Source organism: Drosophila erecta, unplaced genomic scaffold, assembly GCF_003286155.1.
Source record: "Drosophila erecta strain 14021-0224.00,06,07 unplaced genomic scaffold, DereRS2 tig00000055-arrow-pilon, whole genome shotgun sequence".
Lineage (NCBI taxonomy): Eukaryota > Metazoa > Arthropoda > Insecta > Diptera > Drosophilidae > Drosophila > Drosophila erecta.
Genome location: NW_020825200.1, coordinates 13,833,037 through 13,852,165, shown reverse-complemented (window position 1 = coordinate 13,852,165; position 19,129 = coordinate 13,833,037). Strand labels below are relative to the sequence as shown.

The 19,129-nt window shown below is 41.3% G+C and overlaps 3 protein-coding genes across 6 annotated transcripts in view; 2 read left to right on the top strand and 1 right to left on the bottom strand.

Moving 5' to 3' along the window:
• LOC6542743 (calcium/calmodulin-dependent 3',5'-cyclic nucleotide phosphodiesterase 1) overlaps nt 1-19,129 on the bottom strand; it is a 116,451-nt gene that overhangs the window by 37,395 nt on the left and 59,927 nt on the right. For 2 of the 3 annotated variants that reach the window (XM_015158963.2, XM_026978967.1), the window contains exon 2: nt 12,033-12,714. The exons of the other annotated variant lie outside the window; for it this stretch is intronic. In XM_015158963.2, coding sequence (XP_015014449.1) covers nt 12,033-12,504 — 472 coding nt within the window. In that variant the 5' untranslated portion in view covers nt 12,505-12,714. The remainder of the gene's footprint in view (nt 1-12,032; nt 12,715-19,129) is intronic. 3 annotated transcript variants of the gene reach the window in all.
• Nucleotides 3,068-5,711, top strand: LOC6542704 (maltase 2). Of its 2 annotated transcripts, XM_026978968.1 has the most exons (6): nt 3,068-3,169; nt 3,522-4,683; nt 4,750-4,900; nt 4,959-5,154; nt 5,218-5,358; nt 5,532-5,711. In XM_026978968.1, exons 2-6 carry the CDS (start codon nt 3,544-3,546, stop codon nt 5,596-5,598), a joined length of 1,695 nt encoding a protein of 564 aa, XP_026834769.1. In that variant the 5' UTR covers nt 3,068-3,169; nt 3,522-3,543; the 3' UTR covers nt 5,599-5,711. The 2 variants fall into 2 exon arrangements, with proteins under 2 accessions (XP_026834769.1, XP_001969804.1); XM_001969768.3 differs by lacking the exon at nt 3,068-3,169 and having other exon boundaries at nt 3,445-4,683.
• LOC26526349 lies at nt 6,593-7,216 on the top strand. Its single transcript, XM_015160009.2, has 2 exons — nt 6,593-6,674; nt 6,751-7,216. Exons 1-2 carry the CDS (start codon nt 6,670-6,672, stop codon nt 6,875-6,877), a joined length of 132 nt encoding a protein of 43 aa, XP_015015495.1. The 5' UTR covers nt 6,593-6,669; the 3' UTR covers nt 6,878-7,216.

Here is a 19,129-nt window from a genome sequence, read left to right as displayed (position 1 = left end):
GCAGTTTATTAGAGGATTGCGCCAGAAATATTTAAAGGTATGCCACTTCAAAATCCGATTAAGATAAGTTGAGTTATGGAGTTTTCAACTTCAGCCTTGGGACATTTTTTAATTTTTTGGAATTTCTACATCATACATCAGAAAAAATGACAAAAAAATTAAAAAAAAAAATTTTCTTAATTTGAATGCAGATTTTTAGAGAATTGCGCCAGAATTATTTAGAAGTATGCCACTTCCAAATCCGATTAAGATAAGTTGAGTTATGGAGTATAGAACTTCAGCCTTGGATCATGTTTTCATTTTTTGAATTTCTACAACATCAATCACCAGAAAAATGACAAAAATTTAAAAAAAAAAATAAATTTCTAAATTTGAATGCAGATTTTTAGAGAATTGCGCCACAATTATTTAGAGGTATTCCACTTCAAAATCCGATTAAGATAAGTTTAGTTATGGAGTTTTCAACTTCAGCCTTGGGACATTTATACATTTTTTTGAATTTCTATAACATCATCCATCAAAATATTAAAAAAAATATTTAAAAAAATAAATTTCTAAATTTGAATGCAGTTTATTAGAGAATTGCGCCACAATTATTTAGAGGTATGCCACTTCAAAATCCGATTAAGATAAGTTGAGTTATGGAGTATAGAACTTTAGCCTTGGATCATGTTTTCATTTTTTGAATTTCTACAACAATAATCACCAGAAAAATGACAAAAATTTAAAAAAAAAATTAATTTCTAAATTTGAATGCAGATTTTTAGAGAATTGCGCCACAATTATTTAGAGGAATGCCACTTCAAAATCCGATTAAGATAAATTGAGTTATGGAGTATAGAACTTCAGCCTTGGGACATTTTTTAATTTTTTGGAATTTCTACATCATACATCAGAAAAAATGACAAAAAAATTAAAAAAAAAAAATTTTCTAAATTTGAATGCAGATTTTTAGAGAATTGCGCCAGAATTATTTAGAAGTATGCCACTTCCAAATCCGATTAAGATAAGTTGAGTTATGGAGTATAGAACTTCAGCCTTGGATCATGTTTTCATTTTTTGAATTTCTACAACATCAATCACCAGAAAAATGACAAAAATTTAAAAAAAAAATAAATTTCTAAATTTGAATGCAGATTTTTAGAGAATTGCGCCACAATTATTTAGAGGTATGCCACTTCAAAATCCGATTAAGATAAGTTGAGTTATGGAGTATAGAACTTCAGCCTTGGATCATGTTTTCATTTTTTGAATTTCTACAACATCAATCACCAGAAAAATGACAAAAATTTAAAAAAAAAATAAATTTCTAAATTTGAATGCAGATTTTTAGAGAATTGCGCCACAATTATTTAGAGGTATGCCACTTCAAAATCCGATTAAGATAAGTTGAGTTATGGAGTATAGAACTTCAGCCTTGGGACATTTTTTAATTTTTTGGAATTTCTACATCATACATCAGAAAAAATGACAAAAAAATTAAAAAAAAAAATTTTCTTAATTTGAATGCAGATTTTTAGAGAATTGCGCCAGAATTATTTAGAAGTATGCCACTTCCAAATCCGATTAAGATAAGTTGAGTTATGGAGTATAGAACTTCAGCCTTGGATCATGTTTTCATTTTTTGAATTTCTACAACATCAATCACCAGAAAAATGACAAAAATTTAAAAAAAAAAATAAATTTCTAAATTTGAATGCAGATTTTTAGAGAATTGCGCCACAATTATTTAGAGGTATTCCACTTCAAAATCCGATTAAGATAAGTTTAGTTATGGAGTTTTCAACTTCAGCCTTGGGACATTTATACATTTTTTTGAATTTCTATAACATCATCCATCAAAATATTAAAAAAAATATTTAAAAAAATAAATTTCTAAATTTGAATGCAGTTTATTAGAGAATTGCGCCAGAAACATTTAGAGGTATGCCACTTTAAAATCCGATTAAGATAAGTTGAGTTATGGAGTTTAGAACTTCAACTTTGGGACATTTCTTAATTTTTTTGAATTTCTACAATATCATACATCAAAAAAATAAAAAAAAAATTAAAAAAAATAAATTTCTAAATTTGAATGCAGTTTATTAGAGGATTGCGCCAGAAATATTTAAAGGTATGCCACTTCAAAATCCGATTAAGATAAGTTGAGTTATGGAGTTTTCAACTTCAGCCTTGGGACATTTATACATTTTTTTGAATTTCTATAACATCATCCATCAAAAAATAAAAAAAAAATTAAAAAAAATAAATTTCTAAATTTGAATGCAGTTTATTAGAGGATTGCGCCAGAAATATTTAAAGGTATGCCACTTCAAAATCCGATTAAGATAAGTTGAGTTATGGAGTTTTCAACTTCAGCCTTGGGACATTTATACATTTTTTTCAATTTCTATAACATCATCCATCAAAAAATTAAAAAAAATATTTAAAAAAATAAATTTCTAAATTTGAATGCAATTTATTAGAGAATTGCGCCAGAAACATTTAGAGGTATGCCACTTCAAAATCCGATTGAGATAAGGGGAGTTATGGAGTTTAGAATTTCAGCATTAGGACATTTCTTAATTTTTGTCAGTTTCTACAACATCATAACATCAAAAAAATTACAAAAAAATGTTAATATTATGAATTTCTAAATTTGAATGCAGATTTTTAGAGGATTGCGCCAGAAACATTTAAAGGTATGTCACTTCAAAATCCGATTAAGATACGTTGAGTTATGGAGCTTAGAACTTCAGCCTTGGGACATTTCTTTCTACAGCATCATACATCAAAAAATTAAAAAAAAAAAAAGATTTTTAAATTTGAATGCGTATTTGTAGGGAATTGCGCCGAAAACATTTATAGGTATGCCATTATATAACACTTATAGTAACGGGTATAAATATACATAGCTCAAATAATTATTTTTTGTATAACCAGTTAAATTATTAATTTATAACCGGCTTTTGGCTTGTTATGGTGTGAAAAAACAGTATCTGAAAACTGTTTCTGCGCCACCTGAAAGTTCTGTACATCATGATCATGAAATTGCCCGTGGATCCAAAGCTTTCGATCAGCTGCCACTTTCGATCCACTTCCACAAAAGCTTTGAGTTGATCGCCGGCAGATGCTAAAATCGCGGAATCGAGAAATATAATTGTGTTTAGTTTATTTTGATTTCCTTGAGGTGAGCATAGTGATTTTGGTGTAGATCAGACGGCGAAATGTCTATAAAAAGCACATCGTTTTTCCACCGATTGGCTTGTCAAGTGCAGTGTGCCGTACAATTGGGAAAAACAATTTTGTTTACTCATTTAATTTGCACCGCAATTTGTTTTGATTACAGCTGATAAAAATCTCCCAACAAATAATAGCATTAATACGACTGTTTATAATTATATAAAGATTAATGCAAAAAATGTTTTAATTACATGGTAGAATCGCTTTAAAAGTGCATGTCGCACTGCCAACTCTCGAGCACATCGAACAGAATATTTCGCCGAAATGCGCGCTCCACTCATCCAAATCCTTCTTTTTAGTCTGCTGAACTCGGGCTCCACAATGGCCGGTCTGATGAAGAGCGACACGGAGGACTTTATCGACTGGTGGCAGCACACGGTGTTCTATCAGATCTACCCGAGGTCCTTCAAGGACAGCAACGGCGATGGCATCGGCGATCTGAAGGGAATCACCTCGAAGTTGCACTACTTGGCGGACACTGGCATCACGGCCACCTGGCTGAGTCCCATTTTTCAGTCGCCCATGGTTGACTTCGGCTATGATATATCGGATTACAAGGCCATTCAGCCGGAGTATGGCACTATGCAGGATTTCGAGGAGCTAATCGACACGGCCTTCGAGCTGGGCATCAAGGTTATTCTGGACTTTGTCCCGAATCACAGTTCGGATCAGCATGAGTGGTTCAAGAAGTCTGTGGCCAAGGAGCCGGGTTACGAGGATTTCTATGTGTGGCACGATGGCATCCTCCAGGAGAATGGCACTCGAGTGCCACCCAACAACTGGCCATCGGTCTTCTACGGATCCGCCTGGGAGTGGCACGAAGGTCGCGAGCAGTATTACCTTCACCAGTTCACCAAGGAGCAGCCGGACTTGAACTATCGTAATCCCAAAGTGGTTCAGGCCATGGATGATGTGTTGCTTTTCTGGCTGAACAAGGGCGTAGCCGGTTTCCGCATCGATGCAGTGAATCACCTATTCGAGGATGAATCTCTGAAAGATGAGCCGCTGAGTGGCAAAACAGCGGATTCACTCTCCTATGACTACACCAAGCACATCTACTCCAGGGATCTGCCAGAAGTCCTGGAGATGATTCATCACTGGAGGCAGCTGCTGAACGACTTTAGTGCCAAGCACCCCGAAAGACCCACACGCATCATGATGACGGAGGCATACGCAGGACTCACCCAGCTGGCGGACTACTACGAGGATTCCAACGGTGTTCGGGGCTCCCATCTGCCCTTCAACTTTCACTTTATCACGGATGTCAAAGGCGACTCGGATGCGCGTGACTATGTCTACAACGTGGAGAAGTGGCTGATCTACATGCCGCGCGGGCACGCAGCCAACTGGGTCATGGGCAACCACGACAACCCCCGGGTCGCCTCTCGATTCGGTCCAGCCAGCGTGGATGCCATGAACATGCTGCTGCTCACCCTGCCCGGTGTCGCCGTCACTTACAATGTGAGATTTTGCTGCTGAGTTGGTCGGTTGCTTGTGGTCCTTTGGCTTTATCCATCGACTTTTCAGGGCGAGGAACTCGGCATGGTGGACTACCGCGAGCTACGCTGGGAGGACACGGTGGATCCACCGGCCAGAAATGTTGGAGAAGACCTGTACAAGGAGGTCTCCCGGGACCCGGTGCGAACCCCGTTCCAGTGGAGTAGCGAGAAAAATGCCGGTGAGCCATTACTATTATTATTAAAATTGAAATATGTCTGAGTAACTAATTCGCACAGGTTTCTCCACTGCCGCTAAAACCTGGCTGCCTGTCCACCCGAACTACCTGCAACTCAACCTGGAGGCCCAGAAGGCGGCTAACAGGAGCCACTACTTGGTCTACAAGGACCTACTTGAGCTGCGAAAGTCGGCGATTATGCGTGTGGGTCGTTTCAACATTGAACCCCTTTCTCGTTGGGTGTTTGCCTTCAAGCGGTAGGTGAACGAAATCTGTTCTTATGAGTCTGAGGCTGATTAATTGGAAACGATTCTGCTTAGGAGCTATCCCAATTTTGAGTCCATAATTATCGTGATAAATGTCAGCGACAAGGAGCAGTTGGTGGATCTCTCAGAGTTTCTTAGCCAGCCCAAGAAACTGGTTGTTGAAGTTTCCGGAGTGGATTCCAAGTATCAGCCCGGGTAAGTTTGTGGTCCCTTTGAATTGTGGTCATTCATTTCCCGCTTTACACCGTCAACAACAAGCTCCAAAAAAGTCTTAAATCTGGTTTGGAATTGTATGTTCAGTTTTAAATTAAAGACCCCTCACTTCTCAATGTCCCTTATACCGATTTCTTTCTGTATTCCCGCTGCAGTCAACCCATCGCCGCAAGTGCATTGCTCCTGGCCGCCCGGGAGGGCATCGTCTGTCGGCTGGTCTAGCCGGGAATGGGATTAGAGGAGTTACCAGCTGATGGCGGCTTTGCTCTTTAATTGCATTTCCGTTCAAAATGTCACGCGATTGAATACATAATGGGGCAAAATTAATGACCATAGCGATGGTGCATTTTTTCGTTTGACTCGATTCAATTGAACGCTGTCCAGTGGTAATGGGGGCGGATCCTGTCCGGAAAAAGTGGCCACAACGTCGCCTGTTCCTGGCAACTTGCCCAGAACTTGGCCGCGGTTGATGTTGGTGTTTCATTCTCGCTTGGCCACTGTAATTTTTCATGTATGGAGGAAGAACACACCCATGAAGCAGAAAAAGATTTATGGAACTGGTGCAGAATCCTCCCAGCCTTTCGGAAATGTCGCAAGGGCGGCACAAAACAGAATACCACATGCAAAAGTTTTTAAATGTCCTTTAATAACTGAATTTAATACTTGTGAGTGGCAACTATGGCAAACTTGTTGGAAACTTTTGATTGCTCCATGCTTGTACAAATATTTTCCCAGCAAATGGAAGTTGTTTGGATTAGAAGTTAATAGTTGGAAATGGCCGGAAAATTACGAAAATGTGAAAATCCCACCCATTTCACTGCACTAGTTTTCTGTTAGCTGCAAAATAAGAACACCAGAAATATAACATCCTGTTCAATTATTTGAACAGCAAAGCGTTTAAATTTTCAAAGTCTTGCAATTCTCAAAGCTTAAATCCTAGCCATTTTCAGTAAAACCTTAAGGGGTTTAAACGATAAGTCCACATTCAGTTCAACAAACGTAAATTAAAAATTGCTCGAGGCTTAACCGATTCACACAAGTTTAAACATTTCATTGCCCATACGCCACGTTGAACCGGATCTCTGATCGGATTAAGAGTATATATATTTTGATGTCTATATGCCCCGCTGCGTTTCATCTCGTTCCCCTCTCCACCCAGTCTATTTCGAAATCAGCGAAGGTATTAAATATAAACTATTTGAATAATCCAGCGACAGCATTTTGGCCGAGGACTCTGGATTTAATCTGCCCCCTGGAGGCGGAATTGTTTTAAGAGAGCGCAGCTTGACTATAATGAGGTGAGTTCCGCCAACCGAGATGGCTGTTTTAGACAACTTTTCATACTGGTGATAATGATTGCGCTTCCGTATTTAGCCAACAACGTCGCAACTTGGTTAGGCAGCTCACCAAGTCGGCCAATGTGGTTTTGGTCGGACTGTTGGTCTACAACTTGTGGCGTCACAAATGGACCAAAGTAAATTTCAATCAGCATCGGTTTTGATTGATTTTAGGCAAAATGATTCCCCAGGCAATTTCTGTGTGTATGTGCTGATTGATTGATTGATTAATTAATGAATCGAACATCAGCTTAAATGTCATTAACAGTTGGCCAGGATTAACGACTTCTGAATGTGGCCGATGGGATTTGCAAATTTAATTTCCTCTAACAGTGGATCTGCGTAGTGGCGAGAAAAGTTCGGGGGAAAAGCGGTGATAGATGGGTTTTTCTTTTTGATTGGGATACAATGCGGAACTGATTTCCAAGTGACTGGCTTGATTCGGATAAATCTCATATTGTTAAAAATTATAGTCCTTGATAAAGTCAATAAATTTAAATGAGCTTGTGAGTACAATAACGATTTTAATAAATTGGAAATACCTTATTCGTTGTTTAACCTACAATGTACACATTAAGAACATTATTTAACCAGCAGAACGCTCATTTTCGTTTGACTCATCCTAATGCCCTATTAAATATTTGAGATTTGCCTGGCAAAGGCACTTATCTTCCTGCTAAGCGTTTGACACTCTGCAAAGGCAAAAAGCAAATAAATGTAAGTGTTATCCTCTGACGGAAACTGCATCCCTCTATCACTTTACAAATCCGTACGCCGAGAAGGAAGCACTTCTTTTTTGTCTCCAGCTGCACTCGCGCACTAACAAACTTGATAAATTATCCTGGCCCGGAGGAATTTGAAGTGAGCGAGCTCAGCGGTGAATGGGAAAGTGTGGGCTTGTTACTATTCAATTTGTTGCCGCTTTCAAATAGTTTCGCGTTCTGCAAGGACAGCCGTCACTGCGAATTTAACGCATTGATGCCTTCAAACAGAAGACATCCTCCGAAGCTGACTAGTTGGGCCAATGACAGATGCCCTGGCAAAGGAAGCGGCTACAGCAGGAACCGGATATGCCAATGAAATTACAGCAAAGTGCCTGCAAATTAACCAGAGCGAAAAGCTGGCTGGGACAAGAAGGACCTCCACGAGTGAGCGATTAACGGGGAAGCTGGTACTCGGATTTAGCAGGAAATGTGTTCCGAGATTCGAAATGCGCATAAGCTGTACACATTATCATATCAGCCCAAGTATGTGGTTTTATAATACTAAACATCTTGTCCTTAGCAAACAACTTTGTAAAGTTGCTTTTGTAACTTTGAGCCTATAACTTCAATCAAAGGGAGAAAGTTAAAACCTTCAAAAAGTTATCTAGCGCCTAGAATTTGCAGCATGCTGAGTAGTACTTAAAAAGTTTAAATTACATTTAAGTTTGCTCACTGAAACATTTGCGCTGCACAAACTTTACAGCGTCTAACTGGAAAATGGTCCAAAAATCTGGCGAAATTCAGCTTCAAATTATGACATGAACACCTTGTCGAATTGCCAGGACAACGGCGCTGCGTTGTCTGGCCTTTGTTCTCTGACATTCGAGGAGGCACAAGCAAACAAGCGGCACGTACTCATACTCAGACACACTGTTTGGCTAAGCGATGTGTGTGTGTGTTGGCCTTTGTGCCAGTTAGCCAAATTGTAGCAGACTGGCAAGGGGAAAGCTCTGACAGGAGGCTGTGCACCTTGGTTGCAGCAGGGAGAGCCTTGTGGGCATCCTTTACGACACATTTTCACCAACATTTCGGCGCGCGTGTTTCTGCACTTGGCAGCAGACATTTTGGAGTTCGCTTTTTTATGATTTTTTTCTGCAGCACTTTTGGCCATAGTCGTATACATACATTTTGCAGACAGTCGTTGGCGCCGATTTTAACTGCTTTTAATTAAAAAATTTTCCGAGCTCGGGCCATTGGTAATCATTTTTATGTCTGTGCCTTTGTCTGTGTGCTTTGGCGAAGGGTTTAACGAAAATTGATTTTAAGCCTTTTTCTCTTTTATTGTTATGGCTGTCGCTGACACTTGAAAGAAAAAGTTGTCCCACAGAGACCAAGCCAAATTGATTGCCAATTGAGAGGCCATTGCCGTAAAAGAAAAGAAAAGAACAGAAAAGGGGAGCGCAAAAAGCACAGAGCGAGTTGCATACATTATCCTTTAAAGTATGCTTTGGCCAAGGAAAATTCAATGAAGCCCCTTTACATGACAATAAAACTTTATGTTCGTATATATGTATATGTATGTGTTGCCTGTCTTTCTTTGCCTTTGTCGCATTCCTTAGCATTCGGGGAATTTTTGAGCGTTTTGTGTTCAAGCGGAATTTATGCAAATTTGATTAAATTTCCTCGCCGCTTTTGGCCAGAAAAGCCGTACTACGCAGCTCTGTCAGTTATGTGCGGCTCCATTGCCACGCCTGAGAGAATGCCACGGATTCTGATAACTCACGATTGGAAGTTAAGTTCTGGGATCCTTGCCCAAAATGGGGCTAAATTATTTGAAAGTGGTTCTTTCGAAAAAGTTTTCCTTCTCCTTTCCGTCCATAAACATCACTGGATTACGCCAACATTATTGGACAAAGTTAACTTGCTTAAGTTGTAAGAAATATATTTGAATTATTTACGTAATCTATGATTTAAAACATTTCGGAATCGGAAAATGTTATTAATCACATCGTTTGGGCATTTATTCTAAAACTGAAAACTGAAGCCCAGTTCAGCTTGAAAAATGATCATAAAAATTGGATAGGAAAATAAATAGGCTTCCATTAATTTAAGGTACAACTCAAAATCTGAATCCCGTTTATTTATTTTAATCATTTTCTGACATAACTCAAAGTCATCCTAATTGATCTTCATTTGCGTTCCTTTCTTGCTCCCTCTTTCCTTGTTTCATTTAATTACATAAAAGGCAATTTCTGAAATTAACCAATGAGCCGCAAACTAAATGAGCCACTTAACCCTTTTCATCACAAGGGCAGGGTTTTTCGGGTAAAGAAAATTCCTAAAAATAGGGAGTGGAACCATCTGCTGTTCGCCGGCACATCAATTAGACTGCTGCCTATGGCTCGAGCTTGTTGGCCAAATGCTTGATCAGCCAAGCGGTGCCTCAGCCAGACGAGAACCGTACAAATCCCGTCCACAGAAACATCCATCTCCGCCCTGTCAGACACGCCCCCTCCAGAAAAGGGGCCAAACAAATCGACGGCAATAACCAGTAAAAGGGCGAAAGACAAAACAGCCGCGACCAAGCGACCAGGCCAACAACAAGTGTAATATGTCAATTGAAGGACACTTCCAGTCAAACACTCACCCAATCACACACATACTCGTACATACACGCTGGCAAACTCCTGACTATTTATTGCAATGCTGTCTGCGCTGTCGCCGCAGGATATGCTACGGATATTTGCGAAATATTGCAGCGCCCATAAATTGAAAGCCAAAAGGACAGGCGGCCGCCAAGCGACTTGGCTAAAAAGGCACAAAGAGAAGGCTCCGTTCTCGGGTTCGGAATCGGAATGGGAATCGGCATCGGCATCGGGGGGCGTGGCTTTTGGGACTGGTGAGGTTCAAACTCCACGTGGCCCGGCTTTGTCTCAAAATCGCCACACGATTTGTGGCCGCTACGTGACCGGGTAAACGAGCCACCCCAGGACATGCCAGGACATGCCAGGACATTCGAAGGCTCATTCAGGGGCCGTGTGGCACAAACCTGACCTTGGGCTAAAAGAATTGGCAATCGTATTATGGGCAAATGCTTAATTTTGGCCGACTATTTCTGCTAAAAGACACAAAGGACTTAAAGAGATAAGCGATTTAAGTGAATTCAAGGATTAAAGCTTTCGGGAAAAAGGTAAAAATTAAAAGGTATTTATTTATGTCTAGGAATTATATTAGGTAAGTACAGAAATGCTCTTTAATTGTGAAACTGGGCAATTATAACCATGTATAATATAAATAGAAAAATCGAAAATTAACATCAATGATTATTGCAAGGGTTTTGTTTATTCAAGATCAAATTAAACTAGCATCTATCTAATGCTTTTTGCGACCAACGAGAAATCATTTTTCATTTCTTCCATCGGTTGGCATGAAAATCCGAAATTGCATGCGTAGTTTGCTGAATATCTGATGCAGTCCATCGGTGCCGGGTGAATTCGTTTACTCCGAAATACAATTCATGAATTTTAATCTCAAATGGACACACAAATGGAAGCCACCCCTTTGAGCTTACACTGCGCTCCCGTCCCGGGCAGTTTATTAGCCGAAACACAACTGGCTGGCCACCATGTAAGCCAAGTTGAAAGGGGCACGCGGAGGAAACGGAAATACATCGTACATTTGGCCCAGAGAAGGTGGCTATCCAGGTTGGCCAGAACGGCTGCCACTCAAAATGGATCGGGGACCGAGCCTTGTTTGCCTGGCAGCCTGCTTTAAAATTTTACCCACCGTGTGTACGCCACTGGCTGGGAATCTAAGCTGTGGTGGCCAGGAAAACTGCGTGGCATATGCAGAAGGCATAAAAAGTTTCTCATAAATTGTTACCTCAACCGGGCTACAACCAACAGGAATCCTAAATGAATTGTTGCTACCCGGAAGATGGGTGCCATGTTGGGAGTGAGGCGAAGAGATAACTTTTATAATATCCCAGCTCGTTGGAAATTCAATTTCATTTTCAATTTAATGCTGCACCGAGCCACGAACGTACCTTTCCTGCTGAGAATTACCCCCAATCTGCTAGGTTTTTGCGGAGCTCATTTTGTTGCCATTTGAATTGACTTACCTGCAATGAAATGATAGAAAAATAAGCTGCACACCCGCATACACGTATTATTTTATGAGTTTCAAGAGGAAAAACGAGTGGCACGAAATTTAAACTAGATCCTTGAGGGTCCTTACACTTTTGTGCTGCTTATTGTGCACGGAGTTCAGGGCAGGTCCGGTCAAAGCTTGGAAACAAAGGAAACCAGTACCAAGGTGACTCCTTCCGCACAGTGGTTGTGGGTTTTAAGAAAATAATTTTCCTTGCAACTTTGTGTAAAGCTTATGGTAAGTCTATAGTATTTCGAAAGTTGTTCAACGTTAGTTGGCGGTTTGTTTCTTAATGTTTAATAGTATTTTTCATTTCGGTCTCGTCGCGCTTTCCAAGCCGATACCACCAACCAAGTTCTCTTTTATCCTTCCATCGAGCAAAGGTTCCCTTGCTCGACCTTTCATTGTGCGTACTTAATAAAAGGGGAGCTCTGAATTGCATTAAATCCGACTAGCAGCCACTTACCTATGACATAGGAGTACCCGTCCAGCGTGAGGACGCACTTGCGGGTGGTGGTGCCCACCAGGTTGCCCATGACACTCAGGCCGATGGCACCAGCGCCACCGGACGGGTACCTGGAGCTGTTGAGCCGTCCCGCCTTGCCGAGACTGGAGGACATGGCTCCCGGACTGCCCACCTCGCAGCTATTCAGACTCTCGCGGCGCGGCTGGGCATCGATGCCCACGAACTCGTCCCGCAGTTCGCCACTCGAGACCAGACCGTCGCTCGAGTGATCACGTTTCTGATCCCGATCCCGATCCCGATCCGAGTGACGCAATCGGTGGCGCGGTACGCGGGCAGCGGGAATGGTGATTGAGGACGCGGAGGAGCTGGTGTTGGCGGATGCGGGATCGGATGCCTGCTCCTCCTGGCCAATGTTCAATGTTTGTGGCTTGTCGCGTCGCGTGGGCGGCGTCTCGTCCAAAGTATCGCCCATTTTTCACGATTTGGATTAGCACGCTCTACGTATATCGGTGGAATTAATTTACGACTCGAAATGCATTTTACGAAACCGTGGGATACAATTTGCCTTGTCGACGTTTGCCAGTTGAATACGTGTTTGAATTACATTTTATATTCATTTTTCACTATTGAAATTCACTTGAACTCACAATGTCCTCTTGCAATGGACTTTTATGATGTCTTTCTGTTTGAAATTAAGTTTGAATGAAAATGAAATAGGGAAAGTGAAATCGGGCAAAACAATAGAAAGTCGCTGATATTACGCATACGCAGCGTTGTGCACTCGACGTGCATTCAAAGTAATGCAATTAAAGTGGAATTACACTTGGGAATACAAAATGAAGGTTTACCAAACAAAAAAATGTTTCATATTTATTTCAATTCAAATATATGTATTGCCTTCATATTGAAGTGGTGTGCCAAAAACACATAATCGGATTTCGTTATGAATTCTTATCTGGCAATAATGGATATTTCTGATGACAACGCTGTTGATTTTCAGTTGGCTCACTGTATTTTTCATGCCATTTTGCTGTGCCAAAAAAGCATGGCTGTCTATTTTTCCTTTTTTGCAGTGTACAAAGCCACCACCCTAATTGAACTTTTTCCTGATGCTACTGTCAATTATTTGGCTCACTCGACGGCTGCCTGTCCTCTCAATCGCCCCGCCACTCCACTTGTTTTGACTGACATTGTTTGGCGTTATTTGATTCGGATTTTATCGCCTTTCGCATGGCTCTTTGGTTGCTCAGTTGACGTTGGATTCTTTTTTGCATATTTGTCATAACGCTCGTCCATTTATCAAAAATCCATCAATGCCACATGGCCTCGGTTCTCTCTTTATGCGTGTTCGCCGTTTTATTATTGTTTATGCTTCCGAAAACCATTTGTTTTAACACAACAGCAATGTCATCGCTTAAATTCTTTAAAATCGTTACGGAGCTTGATGTGTGGTCCGCACGAAGTTATTTGTATTTATTCTGATTTCAAACCCATTACTATACATATATATTTTGAAGTCACGTTTACCAAATAAAGCGGAATGGCGGCACTTTTAAGGAAACACACGGTCGTGGGGGAACGATGGTGGAAACCCTTTCTACTTTTGGCACGTGGCTCAAGCGCTTCTTTCCACTTAACTTGGCTAAAAAGACACTTGAAATACGTGCCGTCTTTTGGGAATGTTGCAGGTCGTTGCCGCAGAAGAAGGATTATTTGCTGAATGTGAAAAGGGGGCTTTCATCATCATTAGCCACCTAATTAAAACGTAAACAAATGGGTCCAATGGGAGCTTTCATTTAATAAGCGCGCAGCTATTTCATCCAAACTGAGTATTTCACATTTAATTAATATTTTTAAGTCTGGTTGTAATTAAAGCCCAATTTGTCTAACTACGGTTGTGCAGACCCATAACTTCAATCAGACATCTTTTGTGGTTGAATGAAATGTGTAATGCAGTAATAAAGTTACTTTAACGTTATATTGGCACATTTAGCATGTTATGATAATGTTGAGTAAAAAACAAGTACTTTGCGGTTGTACCGACTTTAATTAGCAAACAAAACATAAGTGTTTCGGGATTGTTTTCTCTTATTAAGCTCTAACCCCTGCAAGGTAAGCAGATGAATTCCAAATGATAATCATAAAATTTTAATTAAGCTTTTATGTACACACATAAAATGGTTTTTGTTGTTGCTCGAGAATGCCCGCATTGAACGGAAACCCAATTGCCTGCCTTTTTGTCCCTTGTCCTCTTGCTTTGTGGTCGACTTTATTGTTGCTGCTGTTTCTGTGGCTGCCACAGGGCGTCCACTCGAATGAGTGGTGCAAAATCGAGAGGCAAATGTCAGGAGCAGCTGACAGGACTTACATAATCAGGCCCAAAACACTCAGCTTAAAGTCCCTTTAAGGGGCTGGAATATTGCGCATACGCCGCGTTTATCAGCCTGCCTAATGAGGTATCAATAACACCGCATTTACGACTCAATTAACGAAAGATTTTCGCCCGAAATCAATGCCAATGCTCTGGGCAACGAACAGAAAGATATTACGACCGCGTGGAGAGCATTTTGCGTTGCAATTTTCGCTTGCGGCATCATAAATTGCGAAATCCGTCTTATCTGTGCGGTCTGAGGGGTTGGACAACCGCACAGAAAGGAGACATATCGAGTTCAGAGAACTCCTTTTGTGGAATAAATTTAAAATTTATACTCATTGGCCAGTGCTTGAACGAAAGCGAGGTTCTTGGCCATTTATCTAGCTCCGCCCACATTTATTATTGGTTTTTTGGGAGCAAAGTTTAGCGACCCGCATAACTAATGCCGTTTATTATATATATCTGCTTATATGTTCCTCTGATGGGCCACAAAAGTCAGCCAACAGTCGAAAAGTTTCAATGAACTCGCGTCTGTCAGCCGTTCTAGCCAGCATCATAAACACGTCTATCTGGCGAACTCCACATCCACATCTTGTTAGCTGGCCTTTTTGTCTCACTGATCTGACAGATGAAAGCTGGATGAGAGCCAAACAACTGGGCAACAACACGCACAAGATGCCCGGAACATAGTCAATTATTTAATTAAAAGCTGTCACTTGCCAGGACTCAATGTAGCAATGTGGTTAATGTGGGCGTTGAAGCCAACTTAAGGCGGGGCGTGTCTCTCATGAGGGCTGATGTCCGAAGGAAAACATTGCAAATAACAGGAGAATAATAAAAGTGAAGCGACAATACCATCTCATGGCAATAATTAAAAGCGCATACACAATTCAGATGGAAGAGCGTAGGGAAAAGGAAAAGCCGCATGGAAAGTCGTACACAATAACGCAAAACCAACAGGAGTCTTCTATGAATAATGCTTTGCACTTTCCAGGACAGCCAATTAAAATTGGCAATTTTAGAAAACGTTCTTTACTGAATGCACTTTGTGCTTTGTGCACTTCAGTGCATGTGGTTCTATGCTTCTGTTCAAACAATAAATTTGTGCTTTAATTGCTGAAGCTTGAACCAATATTGTAACCTTCAGTGATTGCATGTAAGCCATGTTCCACATTTCAAAATCCATCCAGATTCATCGCATTTTCTTCAGTAGCCTAACTAAATTGGGAATGGCAAAAAGCCCCTGCTTTTGATCAGTGTATATTAAATGGAGCTGCATTGTCGTCCTTGTCATTTGCGCATATAAACGAGTGTATGTATGTATATACTTGGGCCTTCGCTACGGTTTCCCCTGTTTTAATTGTTGTAATTTGGTGTAGTTGTTGCTGCTGCCCCTTGACACGACCCGTTCCTGTTGTTTGTTGCTGTAATTTTGCCCGATGTTTGGGGGTAGGCGCCAATGCGTCGCCGTGGCGGGTTTGTCTCGGCAGTGGTGTAAATAAAAGATGAGTTAAAGTGCGATAGTTTGGGGCCAAGAATGTTGCGCAGGACGGCAGGCCTGCAGACGAGGAGGATGTCGGCCTGTCAGGACGAAGGACGAAGTGCCCGGCGAATTGCACCCGTTAATCACACACGACATTCTGCGACGGATCGATGCAGGATGCCATAAAAAGCCAGAAGGAATTGCATGTAATTGAAGGGGAGCAGGAACAGCAAGCCGAGCGGCAGGAAGCGTGCAATAAATTGTTCAACTGCCCGAAGGGGCGACACTTTGAGGAAAAGTCATGGGAAATGTACACAGTGAGGAGAGATAGAGTGGGAATTCCTTGACTCGGCTCATTAGCATTTTGGGGCAGAGGAAAAAGGCAACTTGGGTGCCACATGAGGCCAAATGTGAAAGAGGAAGCCAGCCAGGCTGACTTGACTTTGTCCACCTCATCATCGTCATTATTGGCTTCGGGAACCACATTATCGTCAGCATTTACATTGCAAATTGCTTTTGTTTTTTGTTATTATATACACACACGCATGCACACACACAAGAGCACACAGGACGCCCAGCTGTGGGTTAAATGCAGTTCCTGCCACAAATTCCCATTTACATAGAAGGACGAAAGCCAGAGACGAAACGGCAAACAAATGAGAAAAGTCGCATTATTAATTTGCCGCACCGCACGACCATAAATAAGGATGTCTGTCCTCGGTTACCCCACTTCGCCCCGCGCTTTTTGCACACACATAAAATTCAAAGGACCTCCTTGGCATCCTTGTCCATATGTTTCGGTTTCGCGACTGGGCTTTTTCCCCACCATGCCACGCAATTTTCTTTAGCAATTTATTACTATTTTGACTTGTAGATGTGCTTCTCCTTATCTGTGTGCTTGGGGTTTCGTATCGCTATCTCGAGTCCTTTTCCTCCTTTTCCACCCCGTCTCCCTACTTTGCGACAATTTGTAAAGCAGGCAATTATCCTTATTAGCCGCTTATTTATAGCCATGTTTGTTTACTCGTTTTCCCATTGACGCATAAACAATGCCAAAACGATAATAGAGGAGTTGGCTTATTCCCGGCATAAAATAATTGCCACAGATTGGCAATCAACCATGCGGAACTTCATGCAACAATTGGCTTTCGGCTTCTTTGAGGCACGAATTGTGTATTTCAGATAGGGAGTTTATCCTCCTAATCAATAATACATTTTCATGAGCATTGTTGAATGGATTGAACTGACTAAGCGAGCAGGTACGAGTACTGGACGGAGAAATATTATAATGGGTACTTGCAAATCTTATTCATTGAATATTTTAATCATCGTAATGAGGGGCACTTAAAAAAATATTACCTGCTATATATATATGCAAATTTAATTATAAATTTATTTTTTATATTTTCACAAGTAATTCTTTAAGTAAAGTCGAGTAATGTTATATGTATCAAATGGGACTTATCGATATTTAAATAAAGCTTAACTGTACAATGATAAGGCAGATTTTACGGTAGGCTGAGAACTGATTTCCTTGCTAATGAAAAAATATTAAATATTTAATGGGGGAACAGGAAGCATTCGCTTAACCCTTTAAGGGAAGCCGAAGGTTGTTTCCCAGCCACGGCGGAGTTCCCAGTCATTTTAAATTACTGCATAATGAGTTAGCCACCTTTCACAGGCGGCTGGGGAAAAACTGTGGCGTTGAAAGCCTTTCGGGCGACTTTCTGAACATAAAGAACATTGTCAAATCAGCGACATTTTTATTGCCACCCCCCTTGCCCCGCCCCTGGACACATCATACATGTAAATGTTCGTACATATATAAAAGTGAGTCCTTTATGCGTGTGCTCGCTTACATGCTGATGATGTCGTTATTAAACGCATAAATAAATTGTCAAAAAATATGTGCGCAAAATAGGACGTAAGAAGGGCGGCCCGGAAGGGGCGTGGCAGGGAGCAGTAGCTTTCAGATGCGTTTATTGTGCTTACATTTTAGCTTTGCTTTATGTACTTGGCAGGGCGACAAATAGAAATGTTCGTGGGCTCTGTGGACCTGTTTCACAAAACTTTTTCCCAAGGCTCTTCTCGTACATTTCCTTTTCCTTGGATACTTTTTTTTTCACACTGTTGACTTTGCCAATGTTTTATGGCCTTATTCCTGCTCAGCTGTAGACAATTGTCAATTAAATGGAAGGTTCAGAGGAGCTCGCCCTGGGCGCTGTGTCTGGCATCTAGCGAAACCACAAAGGAACCTCAGAACGCACTGCAGAAAAGTTAAACTTGGGGTGGCAATGTGCCACGTATTTATTATTTATGGCATACGCAGTGCAGAAAGGAGGCATTGGGCTGGGGATGGGGGTGTCAGTTTGCAGAAGGATTGCCTCGTCCGTAGGGAAAAGTTTAAGTCGCCGGATAAGGTGCGATAAATCTTGAGCCTTTTGCCAAGTTTTAAACTGCTGCAGTTTTGCATTAAACGTTTAAGGTTAAACACATATTGCAGAGGTGTTTCTTTTGCTTTAAAAAGAAGTTGAAAGTACTAACCCGGTACGCAATTTGCACAGTGGGTATGCTGCACTATATTGTACACTACAAACTATTCTCAAAGTCCGGCGGGCAGCTTTTAAAGCCATTAATGTGGCTTCATTTGCATACGAACCACGTTCTCTCGAACAGAAAACCTATCTATTCCTATCTGCCGTTCTGCAGTTGGTGATTAGTCGTCGTCCAACGTCTATCAACAGTTTACCCTAATGCCCGAGCAACATGCAACACAAGCACTGACCTCATTCTGTTTACACTTGCAGCTGGTGCTGTGGCCACCCGAACACCACCCACCGAGCCACTGCACCACTGAACCACCCACCTTATACCACCCACCGTTGATTGTGTGGAAGTTTTGCTCGGTTCTTGTGCAACTCATTGAATCCGAGTGTGGTTCAAAACAAATCAAGGCGGCGACGTCATTGTTGCAGCTTTTGTGGCACATTCTCCGGTTCTCCTCTTCGAAGTGCAAACTTTTTGAAACAGTTTTGCATAATACCCCTTAAACCCCCTACACCCCCCACACCCCCATGCCAGCCAGACACAATTGTTGCCTGGGCCGTTAAATGCAAACACTTCATTTGGCCATCTGAAAAGAAAGAAACTTTCGATTAGTGCCAAAATGGCCAACCAACTTTGGCCACGAGCCCCAACAAAGTCTCTTAACTGTTTTGGCCATAAAAGTTGCTTTGCTGG